Source organism: Heterodontus francisci, chromosome 20 (assembly GCF_036365525.1).
Source record: "Heterodontus francisci isolate sHetFra1 chromosome 20, sHetFra1.hap1, whole genome shotgun sequence".
Lineage (NCBI taxonomy): Eukaryota > Metazoa > Chordata > Chondrichthyes > Heterodontiformes > Heterodontidae > Heterodontus > Heterodontus francisci.
Window position 1 is genome coordinate 71,835,666 of NC_090390.1, and position 15,883 is coordinate 71,851,548.

At 42.4% G+C, this 15,883-nt stretch overlaps 1 protein-coding gene across 1 annotated transcript in view; it reads right to left on the reverse strand.

The window, feature by feature from the left end:
• Window positions 1-1,739: 1,739 nt before the first annotated feature.
• The window catches only part of shoc2 (SHOC2 leucine rich repeat scaffold protein), a 135,154-nt gene continuing 121,010 nt past the window's right edge, over window positions 1,740-15,883 (reverse strand). Inside the window, exon 10 of the mRNA XM_068053004.1 lies at window positions 1,740-7,017. Within this exon, the coding sequence (XP_067909105.1) occupies window positions 6,809-7,017 (209 nt within the window). The 3' untranslated portion in view covers window positions 1,740-6,808. The remainder of the gene's footprint in view (window positions 7,018-15,883) is intronic.

Genomic DNA, 15,883 nt, shown 5'->3' on the forward strand with positions numbered 1-15,883 from the left:
CAGGAAACAAAGTAGCGGTTAATGGTTATTTTTTGGGCTCGAGGAAGGTTTGTAGTGGAGTTCCCCAGGAATCAGTGTTGGGACCCTTGCTTTCCCTGATATATATTAATGGCCCAGACCTTGGTGTACAGGGCTCATTTCAAAGTTTGCAGATGATACAAAACTTGGAAGCATTATAAACTGTGAGGAGGACAATGTAGAACTTCAAAAGGACATAGACAAGTTGGTGGAATGGGCAGACAGGTGGCAGATGAAGTTCAATGCAGAGAAATGTGAAGTGGTTAATTTTGGTAGGAAGAACATGGAGAGACAATATAGAATAAAGGGTACAATTCTAAAGGGGGTACAGGAGCAGAGGGGCCTAAATGTACATGTGCATAAGTCATTGAAGGTGGCAGAACAGGTTGAGAGCGCGATTAATAAAGCATACAGCATCCTGGGCTTTATTAATAGGGGCATAGAGTATAAGAGCAAGGAAGTTATGTTGAACTTGGATAAGACACTAGTTTGGCCTCAGCTGGAGTACTGCGTCCAATTCTGGGTGTCGCACTTGAAGAAAGACGCGAGGGCATTGGAGAGAGTACAGAAAAAGATTCACGAGAATGATTCCAGGGGTGAGGAATTTCAGTTATGAAGATAGATTGGAGAAGTTAGGACTGTTTTCCTTGGAGAAGGGAAAGCTGAGAGGTGATTTGATAGAGGTATTCAAAATTATGAGGGGTCTGGACACATTAGAGAGAAACTGTTCCCACTCGTGAAAGGATCGAGAACGAGTGGGCACAGATTTAAACAATTTGCTGAGAGAAGCAAAAGTGGCATGAGGAAAAACTTTTTCCACACAGTGTGGTTAAGGTCGGGAATGCGCTGCCTGAAAACTTGGTGGGGACAGGTTCAACTGAAGTATTCAATTGGGCGGCGCAGTGGTTAGCACCGCAGCCTCACAGCTCCAGTGACCCGGGTTCAGTTCTGGGTACTGCCTGTGTGGAGTTTGCAAGTTCTCCCTGTGTCTGCGTGGGTTTTCACCGGGTGCTCCGGTTTCCTCCCACAGCCAAAGACTTGCAGGTTGATAGGTAAATTAGCCATTGTAAATTGCCCCTAGTGTAGGTAGGTGGTAGGAGAATGGTGGGGATATGGTAGAGAATATGGGATTAATGTAGGATTAGTATAAATGGGTGGTTGTTGGTCGACACAGACTCGGTGGGCCGAAGGGCCTGTTTCAGTGCTGTATCTCTAAATATAAATAAAAAATATAAAAAGGGAATTAGACAGTTATATGTAAAGGAAGAATGTGCAGGGTTATGGGGAGAAGGCAGGGGAATGGAACTGAGGGAGTTGCTCTTTCAGAGAGCCGGTGCAGACACGGTGGGCCAAATGGCCCCCTTCTGCGCTGTAACGATTCTGTGATTCGGTGAAAAGTGGTGCCCGTGATCTGTGCAAATAGTTTTGAGTTGTCATGTAGCTTGACTGTATGTTCTTTTCAGTTTTAAGAAAAACAACAAGCCCTAATGATGGTAACCTAAAAGATATTTTTTGAAACACAAAGTCTTAAAGATTTTTGTTCGATACTTTAAAAAAAAATCGGGTTTGGAAAAATCTATGAAAAAGTGCGTGCCTGTAAAAATACAAGACTATAGCTACACCTTTTGCATCTTATTTACATGTATACATTTATGGATTTAAACATTTACCAGCAGGTTCCTTCCATTTCTTGGATCAACATTTAACACATGGTAGAAAAATTAAACTTTCAGTAAATAGTTTAATATTGTTTACACCAGAAACATTGGCAACACATTTAAATGTCAATTGCTCGTGTGCAAAATGAAATAGCAAATCAGATATACAATTATCACCTGTGATATCTGTCTTAATATTCTTACCTGAACAGAAATATTAACGGTCTTACTTTAAACGTTATAACGGAAGTGAATGTACCTTCCAAAACAGCAGCCAAAAATCACCCCCTTCCCCACACCCAAGGATCAAGGTCAATTGTACACTTTTAAGCCTTTAAAAAAAAACATGCAACAGTTGCAAAAGACTCAATAGCTCATTTACAAATTTACTATTTATAATGCATGTACTGATACACTGACCTTTATAAAAACAAAACAAAGGCAATCTTTTTATATAGACACAACATAATAAACAATTTGTTTAAAAATGTTTGTTAACTGGTTTGTACATTCTTAATTTTGTGTGGATCTAATGGTCTGATTACACTACCAAACAAAAATATTTTGTGCTATCTGGTAAAAGGCCTGCCAAAAAAGGTAGGCAACAAAGTAACCGAACCATTATTTATATCCTGGTTGAATTAGCCAAATTAGCTTCTTGAAAATCTACAAGGGCTGGTGCAGAATAATTGATAAGTTACTCGTTGCCTTTAGGGATATGCTTGTACAAAATCCTTTTATTAAAATTGCACTTAAATTCAAGATGTGTCTTGTATTATGTGACTTACTAATTTTTCACTTTAAGCTGCTTTCCCTTCTCAACTCTATTTTCAAATGCTGTATTCTAGATAATACTAATGTAGCTTTATGTAGGAGCCACAGTAGTAAAACTGTAGAGGACAGCAGCCACCCAAAGTGATTAGCAATAACTAAAACTGCAAGGATCTAACCCTTTTCAATTTGTTGGATACAACAGTCACTATGACACAACCTTTAACTGCACATTTTTCACCAGTCACATCCCAAATCGGAGAGAAATTATGAATTCTGCAACTAATCTGATAAAGCAGCTGTGCGAACATTTTCGTACTGTATTTTGCTGACATTCTAAGGTTTATTTTCTTTCATTCCCACCAGGTAAAGCACAAAGCATGAAAAAAAGAACTGTATAACATCTCTCACCTTCACCTTCATGCAGTCAAGAGGTCAGAAATGATGCACATTAATGATTACAGAGTTTAACAAATTTCCTCATTGGAATCCCAAAAATACATTTATAAAAAGTTGAACTGTACGGCTAAAGTTAAAAGGGAGTACTATTCATTCTTACTTTAATGTACCAGTGAACACAACAATAAAGTGAATACTGCAGTTTTAAAACTTCACTGTGTGGCTGAAAAACTTGTTGGGCCATTGCTTTTTTAAAAAAAAATAAAACCAGAAGCACAAAGTTTTTGTTCGGCTTCACCATGGATCAGAAGACTAGTCATTTTTTCATACTTGCTAAGTCATGTGTAAAAGCAGATCATGCGCTACAGCAAGGCAAAGATAGACAAAAAATCAAAACTAGAGATATTAGTACATACAGTATCTGCTACAGACTTTAGATTAAAAACTGACCATGTAGCACTCTCCTAGTGTTCCATAAAACAATACAATTAGCACCCTACAGTTCATACACTGGAATAACTACAATTACACTGAATTACAGTTTATACTGCCCACTGTAGTTAAAGGTACTTTGCTGTGTAGAGTCAATGCTCCTTTTTTTTTTGTCTGCTTGACATGTTTTAACTACAATAAAACTTTACATTTTCATCCTTACTGCATGCCAAAATTTCTGATCTGTCAAAAGCGAAACTTGGAACCACCAAGCCTTGCTCAAATTATGTTCACATTCAAAATACAAATCAGTGACTGTTTTGCAAAGGAAACTTTACAATTGTACAATGTAATCTACTCAATACACATTGGGGAAAAATGGTTTATGTGGGACAACTGGTCAACAAAGCATACAGCGGCAGCATAGTAAGCATTTAGGCTAAAGAATGCTGTTCTAATGTAATTTTTTGCAACTTTAAAATAGGCTTTATTGTGGGCACTAATTTAAAATGTCACCACTGGGGTTAGGTTCTTTTTTTTTTAAACTCTGCTGTAAATTTCTATGATTCTATGCTATATTTTAGTGGCAAACTGAAAGGGGGTGTACAAATTTCATGATAGAAACTGAATAAGGATATTCTAGACATATACATCTGCTAACGACTCCTTTTCCAATAAATTAGCTCTTTTGACAGTTTTCCAAATTGTGATCTTGACTGCAATTCATTCAACAGTTGCAGCTATATCGGATACCCATAAAATAGCCCTTAGTTTACTGAGATCAATCTCTGCCTTGTAAATTTTGCAGGACAGTAGTCCCTTAGAAAGGGATAAGACAACACAATTGACCTGGACAATAGGTTTATAATGGCTTCATGCAAAGCTTGAAGTGGACATCTACTAACACATGGATCTGAATTTGTCAAATACAGCAGCAAATTGTAGACAAATGACAATTCACTCATTAATAAGCATCACCTTACTGTTGCAGGAGACACAAGTGGTTTCATTTCAGTGTAACTTCTGAGTTTTGCCAACTTTTGAAAGGGAAGTGAAAAAAAATGCAATTTCTTTCAGTAAACCAGTGAAATTTAAGCCTTAAAAATGCAGCAATATTTTTGATAGAGTACAAATCAAACCATTTAAAAGCCTTCCTGTATCCAAAAAGTTGCTGACTACATGCAGTGATATGTACCTATACTAACTTATAAAAGGCAACTGGTAATAGCCTGTACAGAGAATGAATTAACTATTTCTAACTGTGGAACATTTGAGTGAATACAGGACAGAAAAACTGGCTTATATCAATACTATGTGCATCTCATTATTTATAGAACGATTCCTAAAAACTGCATGATGTTTTTCATGGTTCTACTGCACTAGTATTCACATTAACTGAGACTAAAAGGAAACTGCTCACACTTGATTAGCCCACACATACAAGTATTTGGAAAAACACATGCAGCAGCAAAAAATGTATAGTACGAGGAAAATTAGTCCTCCGTACATAGCTTCATGCGCAGATGCAACATGAAGGACAGGAAAAAATACTAAAGCTTTGTTTACTTGAACAGACTTGACACAGATCACCATACGTGCTTGCAAGCTGTAAAAGTATTGAGTAAAAGGTGGTTTTGTCACAGGACTTTGGGGGAGTGAGAATACATTTCTATGTATTCAGGGCCCAAAATTCTTCAGACTTTATATAGAAGTATTTCATATTTATTAAACGTGAACCCTTCCCTTGAGTCATTTAGGAAAATGTTAGTGAGTTTCAGACCATCTGTTTGCTTTGCTCTGAAGCTCCCATTTCTACCCTCAATGGAACAAAATGATAAAATAATGGGTAACAAACTTTAAAAGCCATATTGCTGTGTATACTAGAGAGGTCATAATACAGGTAAACTATGAAGCAGTGTACTTTATGACCAATATATCCATATATGATGCATATTGACTATCAGCATCACAATATTGTTCAAATCAAGTGCTAAATCTTGGTGACTATAAACATTATGGAAAGGATCAAGAATGCAGCAAAATTATTTTTAAGGAAAACATTTCACTCCCAGAAAATCATTTTAGTAGTCTTTCAAATATACAACACACTTGTGTAGGGAGAAGACCTTTTAATCTTTCTATCCTTGGTCTCAATTTGCTTTTTTTCCTATTTCCCTCTTTGGTTTTATTTTTCTTTCCATCCTTTGCTGTCATTTTTTTTTTTTGAGAGTTCTTAATCTTTAATGCCTAGCTTTCCTTCCTTTTTTCATCCCTTTATCAGCCTTTCTCCCTAAATCCTCCCTTCCATCTTTAGACTTCACAATCGGACTTTCAGCGATCACTGAATTAGACTGGGGCATGAAGGAAAATGCCAGACGTGGAACATTTACAGGCTTTTGCAATGATGAACATGATTTAGAATTTACTGGCGGCAAAACAAAGGTGCATGACAACTAGCAGGAAAAACGAAGGGTCGTATTTTATCTGGGCAACGGGCGGGTCTTGGCCACTAGCTGAAGAGATGGTGAGAGCCCGGTGTCCCCTCTTTCCCGGAAGGCTCGCCGCATCACATGCCAATCAACCACTTAACTGGGCAACAGCGGGTCTTCCCCGGGATTAAGGAGCCCGGCGACGGACGTCCCGCCCACTGAGAACTACCAGCCAGAGGCCAGCAGCTCTTTTACTGAGCAGTGCTAGTGCTGGTAATGCACTGTTCTGAGACCTAGGATCATTGCGGGATCCAGGCCACAGGTGAGGTGTGTGTGTGTTGGCAGCAAAAACAAGGAGTGTCTTTGAACGAGGGACACCAGCACCCCCACCCCCCACACACACAGCCGACAACCAGTATGGGTTTACTTGTCATGCTGCCCGTCTGGCAACAGAACCACCTGCTGCTGGGCTAATACGAGCAGTGGGGGTATGAGACCCTAAAATTGGTGTTAGTTGCCCACTTAAGGTCCTCAATTGGCAGTGCAGCAGGAAGGACATCCACAGGCCTTCCCACTTAATTGGGGTAGAGGCAGGAAGGTGGCAGGGTTCCCACCCGTCCACCATCCCACCCAATTAAATGCTCTCCCCACCTTCAAACTTGCCATGGAGGAGAGCATAAAATCCAGCCCTTGACTGAGATTGGCACCTACTTCTTCAGATTGGGATTCCCCAGCTCTTATGCTTGCCATTTTAAGCACAAAAAAGTTAATCAGAACAAAAATACTACACTGTGTATCAACTACGCAGAACAGTATCTTAAATGCACACTATTTTAAAAAGTCATGCTTGTGATTTTGCAAGACCCCACCTCCCCCAAACAAAAAAAAATACTCACATTAACATACATCCACTTAATTCTGCGAGGAAACCTCAATCCAGCACTGTAATTCTTTACAGGTTTTTTTAAAAAATTCTAAATGGCTACGATTCCTCTATTACCAGAAACACATACTGCAGTCTTAGTAAAATTGCTTTTATATATAATGACAATAATGCAATTTATATTTTGTACAGTGTATGCAACATTTCCATTCGTTCAGTCAGACCATGGCCCGATAAGGGCCCTGCATCTTCAGGAACTGGATGATGAAAGACGGACCACCAGCTACAATCTGTGGTGGGAGGTGGCTGAGTGGGCAGTTCTCAATGCTCATGATGGACAACTTGCTGCAGAGTGCCAGCTCAAAGGGAAGGCTGTGTAGGTTTGGATTATCGTTTAAATACAACTCCTCCAGATTTTCCAGTGTACCTGCAAAATATCCAAGTTTTTAATTAACTGAATGAATTTCTTGCATTTGCTTTGCAACTTTTATAAAGGTTAGATTGCACTGACTTAGAAACAAGTATCGTCTGCTTTAAAGCTACTCTCAACTTCCAGGATGAAAGACAGTTAACAAAGACCTCAGTGGTCACTTTTTTTTCCTGAGGTACAGCACTTACTTAACCAGCAAACAAAACTGTAAGGGGTTCATGTCAAAGACTAGAAGTTAGGTTTTATGCCAGTAAGCTCAGTAAGGAGGTAAATTTCCATAACACAAACTTTAATAAATTAATTCAATTAACAACTTAAAATGTACACTTCATTTAAGACTTTCATTCAAGAATGGTTTACATATTATAAGAGCACCTGGTTTTGACCACTGGAGGGCTTTAGTAAATTTAATATAAAATGGCTTCACTATTTTAAAAAAAAGGGTTCTGAAATTCTGCAAGATCACTATTTAAAGGAACTTATTTGCTCAATTATTCGGTACACTTTTATCTATTCTACCACACAGGTTTTCAAACCATAGCTTAAGCACATCCGTAAGTGAGATCAAGAGATTGGCAAGATCAGGTTTCTGTATCTTTCTATATTTGTCTGTTTTCCAATAGATCATTTCAGTTGTGATACATAACAATGTTTTCTGCACTGGCAAGTTTTCTTCTGGAATTGAGGTCAGAGTGCCCCTGAAGTGTGTCAATATTTATGAAGGTTACCATGAATGTGTGAATACCTGCAGTGCATCCTTCACAAAAAGTTTGAAACCTCAGTTTAATCCTTGAAAGGATTATTTATACTAATTGAAAGAAAAGTTGCAATTCCACACAGTGGTAAGAGTTGCAAAACGGAATGCGAGAAAAAGCATGCGAGAGATATTGAACCTAAGAACAATGATGGACAGGTTATCATCCTCTAGTCTATCCAGCCTGTCCCACACAATTGCAATGCCTTGTGCAGCCTACTATATATACACCCCACTCCTGGGAGAGGCGAGAAACCAGATATAAAATCAGGCCAATTTGAAGGGAGAAAAATCCTCCCTGACCCATCTAGGTGAACGAAACTAGTTCCTGAAGCATCTACTTGTAAGAAGTGATGTTCGTCCTAACTAGAAATAAATCCTGCCCTCGCTTGAAGGAACTCAGCGCCCAAACAGGACGGCAGCCTATTCCCAAAGTCCACTCTTCTCGGAGAGGAACCACCTTCTGATATCTAACCTAGATCAGCCGTACACAACTTAAATTTGTGGTCCCCTCTTACACATAAAATTGGGACAAACAGTCAACTGGAACACACGCCATTGCCTTCATCATCTTATAAACTTCAAACAGATCACCCATGAGTCTACATTTCTCTTATGTTCACAGCCTTATTAGCCTATCATCTGAAAGCACAGTATTCAGGGGAGGTGGTGGCATAGTGATTTTGTCACTGGACTAGCAACCCAGAGACCCAGGGTATTACTCTGGGGACATGGGTTTGAATCCCACAGCAGAAGGTGCAATCTGAATTCAATTACTAAAAAATCTGGAATTAAAAAGCTACTCTAATGATGGCCGTGAAGCCATTGTCGATTGTTGTAAAAACCCATCTGGTTCACCAATGTCCTTTAGGGAAGAAAATCTGCTGTCCTTACCTGGTCTGGCCTACATGCGACTCCAGACCCACAGCAATGTGGTTGACTCTTACATACCCTCTGAAATGGCCTAGCAAGCCACTCAGTTGTATCTAACCACTACGAAGTTAATAAAAAGGAATGAAACCAGACGGACCACCCAGCATCGACGTAGGTACCGGAAACTACTACGGCAAACCCAGCCCTGTCGACCCTACAAAGTCCTCCTTACTAACATCTGGGAGCTTGTGCCAAAGTTGGGAGAGCTGTCCCACAGACTAGTCAAGCAACAGCCTGACATAGTCATACTCACAGAATCATACCTTTCAGACAATGAACCAGACACTGCCATCACCATCCCCGGGTATGTCCGGTCCCACCTGCAGGACAGACCCAGCAGAAGTGGAGGCACAGTGGTATACAGTAGGGAGGGAGTTGCCCTGGGAGTCCTCAACATCGACTCCGGACCCCATGAAATCTCATGGCATCAGGTCAAACATGGACAAGGAAACCTCCTGCTGATTACCACCTACCACCCTTCCTCAGCTGATGAGTCAGTACTCCCCCATGTTGACCACCTGGAGGAAGCACTGAGGGGGACAAGGGCGCAGAATATGCTCTGGGTGGGGGACTTCAATGTCCATCACCAAGAGTGGCTTGGTAGCACCACGACTGACCGAGCTGGCCGAGTCCTAAAGGACATATCTGCTAGACTGGGTATGCAGCAGGTGGTGAGGGAACCAACAAGAGGGAAAAACATACTTGACCTTGTCCTCACCAATCTGTCTGCTGCAGATGCATCCATCCATGACAGTATTGGTAGGAGTGACCACTGCACAGTCCTTGTGGATACCGTCCATCGTGTTGTGTGGCACTATCACCGTGCTAAATGGGACAGATTTTGAACAGATCTAGCAATGCAAAACTGAGCATCCATGAGGCGCTGTGGGCCATCAACAAGCAGAATTGTACTCAACCACAATCTGTGATCTCATTGCCCGGCATGTCCCCCACTACCATTACCATCAAGCTAGGAGACCAACCCTGGTTCAATGAAGAGCGCAGGAGGGCATGCCAGGGGCAGCACCAGGCATACCTCAAAATGAGATGTTAACCTGGTGAAGCTACAACAAAGGACTACTTGCATGCCAAACTGCGTAAGCAGCATGCGATAGACAGAGCTAAGCAATCCCATAACCAACGGATCAGATCTAAGCTCTGCAGTACTGCCACATCCAGCCGTGAGTGGTGGACAATTAAATAACTACCTGGAGGTGGCGGCTCCATAAATATCCCCATCCTCAATGATGGGGGAGCCCAGCACATCAGTGCGAAAGGCAGATGCATTTGCAACAATCTTCAGCCAGAAGTGCCGAGTTGATGATCCATCTTGGCCTCCTCCTGAAATCCCCAGCATCACAGATGCCAGGCTTCAGCCAATTCGATTCACTCCGCATGATATCAAGAAACTACTGAAGGCACTGGATACCGCAAAGGCTATGGGCCCTGACAAGATTCCGGCAATAGTACTGAAGACCTGTGCTCCAAAACTTGCCGCACCCCTAGCCAAGCTGTTCCAGTACAGCTACAACACTGGCATCTACCCTGCAATGGGGAAAATTGCTCAGGTATGTCCTGTACACAAAAAGCAGGACAAATCCAACCCAGCCAATTACTGCCCCATCAGTCTACTCTCAATCAGTAAAGTGATGGAAGGGGTCATCAACAGTGCAATCAAGCAGCACTTGCTTAGCAATAACCTGCTCAGTTTGGGTTCCGCCAGGGCCACTCAGTTCCTGACCTCATGACTTTATTTATTTATTTAGAGATACAGCACTGAAACAGGCCCTTCGGCCCACCGAGTCTGTGCCGACCAACAACCACCCATTTATACTAACCTTGTAGTAATCCCATATTCCCTACCACCTACCTACACTAGGGGCAATTTACAATGGCCAATTTACCAATCAACCCGCAAGTCTTTGGTTGTGGGAAGAAACCGGAGCACCCGGCGAAAACCCACGCGGTCACAGGGAGAACTTGAAAACTCCTCACAGGCAGTACCCAGAATTGAACCCGGGTCCCTGGAGCTGTGAGGCTGCGGTGCTAACCACTGTGCTGCCTTGGTTCAAACATGGACAAAAATGCTGAACTCAAAAGATGAGGTGAGAGTGACTGCCCTTGACATCAAGGCAGCATTTGACCGAGTACGGCATCAAGGAGCCCTAGCATAACTGAAGTCAATGAGAAATCAGGGGGAAAACTCTCTGCTGGTTGGAGTCATACCTAACGCAAAGGAAGTTGGTTGTGGTTGTTGGAGGTCAGTCATCTGAGCTTCAGGCCATCACTGCAGGAGTTCCTCAGGGTAGTGTCCCAGGCCCAACCATCTTCAGCTGCTTCATCAATGACCTTCCTTCAATCATTAGGTCAGAAGTGGGGATGTTCGCTGCTGATTGCACAATGTTCAGCACCATTCGCAAATCCTCAGATACTGAAGCAGTCCGTGTAGAAATGCAGCAAGACATAGACAATATCCAGGCTTGGGCTGATAATTGGCAAGTAACATTCGTGCCACACAAGTGCCAGGCAATGACCATCTCCAACAAGAGAGAATCTAACCATCGCCCCTTGACATTGAATGGCATTACCATCGCTGAATCCCCCACTATCAACATCCTAGGGGCTACCATTGACCAGAAACTGAACTGGAGCAGCCATATAAATATCACGGCTACAAGAGCAGGTCAGAAGCTAGGAATCCTGAGACGAGCAACTCATCTCCTGACTCCCCAAAGCCTGTCCACCATCTACAAGGCACAAGTCAGGAGTGTGATGGAATACTCTCCACTTGCCTGGATGGGTGCAGTTCCAACAACTCAAAAAGCTCGGCACCATCCAGGACAAAGCAGCCCACTTGATCGACACCCCATCCACAAACATTCACATCCACCACCGCACACAGTGGCAGCAGTGTGTACCATCTACAAGATGCATTGCAGCAACACACCAAGGCTCCATAGACAGCACCTTTCAAACCCACGGCCTCTTCCAACTAGAAGGACAAGGGCAGCAAATGCATAGGAACACCACCACCTGCAAGTTCCCCTTCAACTCGCACACCATCCTGACTTGGAACTATATCGCCGTTCCTTCACTGTCATTGGGTCAAATTCCTGGAACTCCCTTCCTAACAGCACTGTGGGTGTACCTACCTCACATGGACTGCAGCGGTTCAAGAAGGCAGCTCACCACCACATCAAGGGCAATTAGGGATGGGCAATAAATGCTGGCCTAGCCAGTGACACCCACATCCCATGAATGAATTTTTTTTAAAATTAGCTTTCATATCTATGCTCACAACACCCAGCTCTACCTCACCACCACCTTCTCGACTCCTCCACTGTTGATAAATTATCAGACTGCTTATCAGACATCCAGTACTGGATGAGCAGAAATTTCCTCTAATTAAATACTGGGAAGACTGAAGCCACTGTTTCGGTTCCCACTTCAAACTCCATTTCCTAGCTACGAACTACATCCCTCTCCCTAGCAACAGTTTGAGATTAAGCCAGTTAAGCCAGTCTGCTCGCAACCTTGGTGTCATATTTGACCCAAAGTTGAGCTTCCACTCACATATTCGCACCATCACTAAGACCACCTATTTCCACTTCCGTAATATTGTCAGACTTCACCCGTTTCAGCTCATCTGCTGCTGAAACTCATTCGCACTGTTGTTACCTCTGGACTATATTCCAAATGCACTCCCAGCTGGTCTCCCACATTCTACCCTCTGTAAACCTGAGGTCATCCAAAACTCTGCTGCCTTTGTCTTAACTCACACTAAGTCCCATTCACCAGTCTACTGACTTACACTGACTCCTGGTCAAGCAACATCTTGATTTTAAAATTCTTGTCCTTGTTTTCAAATCCCTGCATGGCCTCACCCCTCTCCATCACTGCAACCTCCTCCAGCGCCACAACCCTCCGAAATATCTGCGCTCATCTAATGCTGGACTCTTGATCATCCCCAATTTTAATCACGCTAACACTGGCGGCTGCCCCTTCAGCTGCCTAGGCCCTACGCCCTGGAATTCCCTCCTTATATCTTTCCACCTTGCTTTCCTCCTTTAAGACACTCCTTAAAAGCTACCTCTTTGACCAATCTTCTGGTCATCTGACCTAATATCTCCTTCGTGGCTCAGTGTCATTTAATTTTATAATGCTCCTTTGATTGGCCTTGGGATGTTTTATGTTAAAGGCATTATACAAATATAGGTTGTTGTTGTTGATAACTAAGGTACTTTATACTGGAAATTAGTCTAGTGGCCCTCCTCTGCACCCTTTTCCAAAGCCTCAATATTATCCATGTGAGGAAACCAAAACAGTATACAGTATTCCAACTGAGGTCTCATCAAGGTCTTGTACGAGCACAAAATTGTATGTCTCTTACAATCAATTGGCGTATGAATGCACCCCAACAGCCCATTTGCTCTAGTTATTGCTTCATAGCATCGCTTCACACTCAGCCAATGCTAGAAGCTTTTACAAATTTGTAAAGAGGGTGGCTAAGTGTAATGTGAGCTTCCTAGTGACAGATGCAGGTGATCTTTTGGGCCTCCTTATCTCGAGAGACAATGGATACGCGCCTGGAGGTGGTCAGTGGTTTGTGAAGCAGCGCCTGGAGTGGCTATAAAGGCCAATTTTAGAGTGACAGGCTCTTCCACAGGTGCTGCAGAGAAATTTGTTTTTCGGGGCTGTTGCACAGTTGGCTCTTCCCTTGCGCCTCTGTCTTTTTTCCTGCCAACTACTAAGTCTCTTTGACTCGCCACATTTTAGCCCTGTCTTTATGGCTGCCCGCCAGCTCTGGCGAACGCTTGCAACTGACTCCCACGACTTGTGATCAATGTCACAGGATTTCATGTCGCGTTTGCAGACGTCTTTAAAGCGGAGACATGGACGGCCGGTGGGTCTGATACCAGTGGCGAGCTCGCTGTACAATGTGTCTTTGGGGATCCTGCCATCTTCCATGCGGCTCACATGGCCAAGCCATCTCAAGCGCCGCTGACTCAGTAGTGTGTATAAGCTGGGGATGTTGGCCGCCTCGAGGACTTCGGTGTTGGAGATACAGTCCTGCCACCTGATGCCAAGTATTCTCCGGAGGCAGCGAAGATGGAATGAATTGAGACGTCGCTCTTGGCTGACATATGCTGTCCAGGCCTCGCTGCCATAGAGGTGATATTGTAATTGGAAATCAGGAAATGGCAGATTAACTAAGCAACTACTTTGTATTGGTCTTCACACTAGAGGATGAGGATAAAATACCAGCGATAAAAATAAAAATAGATTCATCAAGAAAAACGGGGATGGCGAATCTTGAGGTTTAGGGTAGACAAATCTCCACGACCCAATGGTTTCCACCCCAGGCTATTAAAAGTAGGTGAAGAAATTGTTGATGCAATAGAATGATCTTCCAAAACACATTTGATTCAGGAACTGCCCCTCTGGAATGGAAAACTGCCAAGGTCACTCCATTATTTAGGAAGGGTAGGAGAAATTTAGTCTAATACAGTTGGGTAAATTGCTAGAATCTATTAGGAAAAAAGTGACTTAGCATCTGGACAAATACGAGCTGATCAGAGACAGCCAGCATGGATATGTAAAGGGTAGGTCATGTCTGACGAACCAAATTGAACCTTTTGAGGAGGTTAAGGATGATGGTTTATGGATGATATTTATATGGATTTCTGGAAGGTATTCAACAAGATTCCACATAAGAGACTTAAAAATTAGAGCACATGGAACTGGAGGCAACCTATTGACTTAGACAGGAAATTGATTAAGACACACGATGCAGAAGGGATGATGGGTTTTGTACTCAAATTAGCAGGATGGTGGTATCCCTGATGAAAGGTCACTGATCTGAAATGTTAACTCTGCTTCTCTCTCCACAGATTGCTGAGTATTTCCAGCACTTTGTTTTTATTCCTGTCTGCCTACTCAGGCATACATAAAAGATCCAACGGCCTCCCTCAATAAACACCAAAAACATTAACTCGCCATTCATTAATTTGCTGTCTGTGGTATCTTGCTGTGTGTCAGTTGGATGCCCTACATGCGTACAAAACAGTGGCTGACTGCAAGTCAAAGGTAATTCTTTGGTTATAAAGTGCTTGGAATGTTCCGAGAATGTGAAAGTTCTACATAAACGCGAGTTCTGTAATAGTTATAGTTTCCAAAATCACTTAATTTTAATGCTTTTTTCAAAAAAAAAGATTTATTTGTTCCCTTCTTATTCTTGTTAGTTGTTTACTTGGTAATAAAGAGATGAGGGATATGGAGTGAGGGGGTAGAAAGAGAGAGAGTGGACCAGTGAGAAAAAGGTCAATAAATAGATGTAGATCAAATGTTATGCAAAATAATTAGGGCATCAAAATCTGAAAAAACTGAAGATGTATGCGAGAAGATTGTGAGCCATTTCAATCTAGTTCTTAGCTGGTACAGGGTAACACAAAACTAACCAATCTCACCAAACTAACCTTGCCAATCTCACTCAGGCGCTAAGAGGTGCTCCTGTGGCTTGCACAGGAAATAAAAATGTTACATTAGGGCAGCAGGAAGTGCTCTTTTGAGGACAAGGGACATTGCTACGGCAAAATGGAGGGTATTTAATGCAGCACATAACCAAAGAACTCAAACAAAAACATGAAATGCTGGATTCACTCAGCAGGTCTGGCAGCATCTGTGGAAAGAGAAGCAGAGTTAACGTTTCGGGTCAGTGACCCTTCTTCGGAGTTTTTGCTTTTATATTACCAAAGAACTCTTGATGCTTTTATTTTTCATTCTTTCATGGGATATGGGTGCCACTGGCAAGATCAGCCTTTGTTGCCCATCTCTAATTGCCCTGGGCAACTGAGTGGCTTGCTAGGCCATTTCAGAGGGCAGTTAAGAGTCAACCACATTGCTGTGGGTCTGGAGTCACATGTAGGCCAGACCAGATAAGGATGGCAGATTTCCTTCCGTAAAGGCCATTAGTGAACCAGATGGTGTTTTTATGACAATGATAGTTTCATGGAACCATTACTGAGACTAGCTTTCAATTCCAGATTTTTATCAATTAATTGAATTTAAATTCCACCAGTTGCCCTGGTGGGATTTGAACCTGTATCACCATAGCATTAGCTTGCGCCTCTGGATTACTAGCTCAGTGACATTACCACTATGCCACCTGTAATGGGA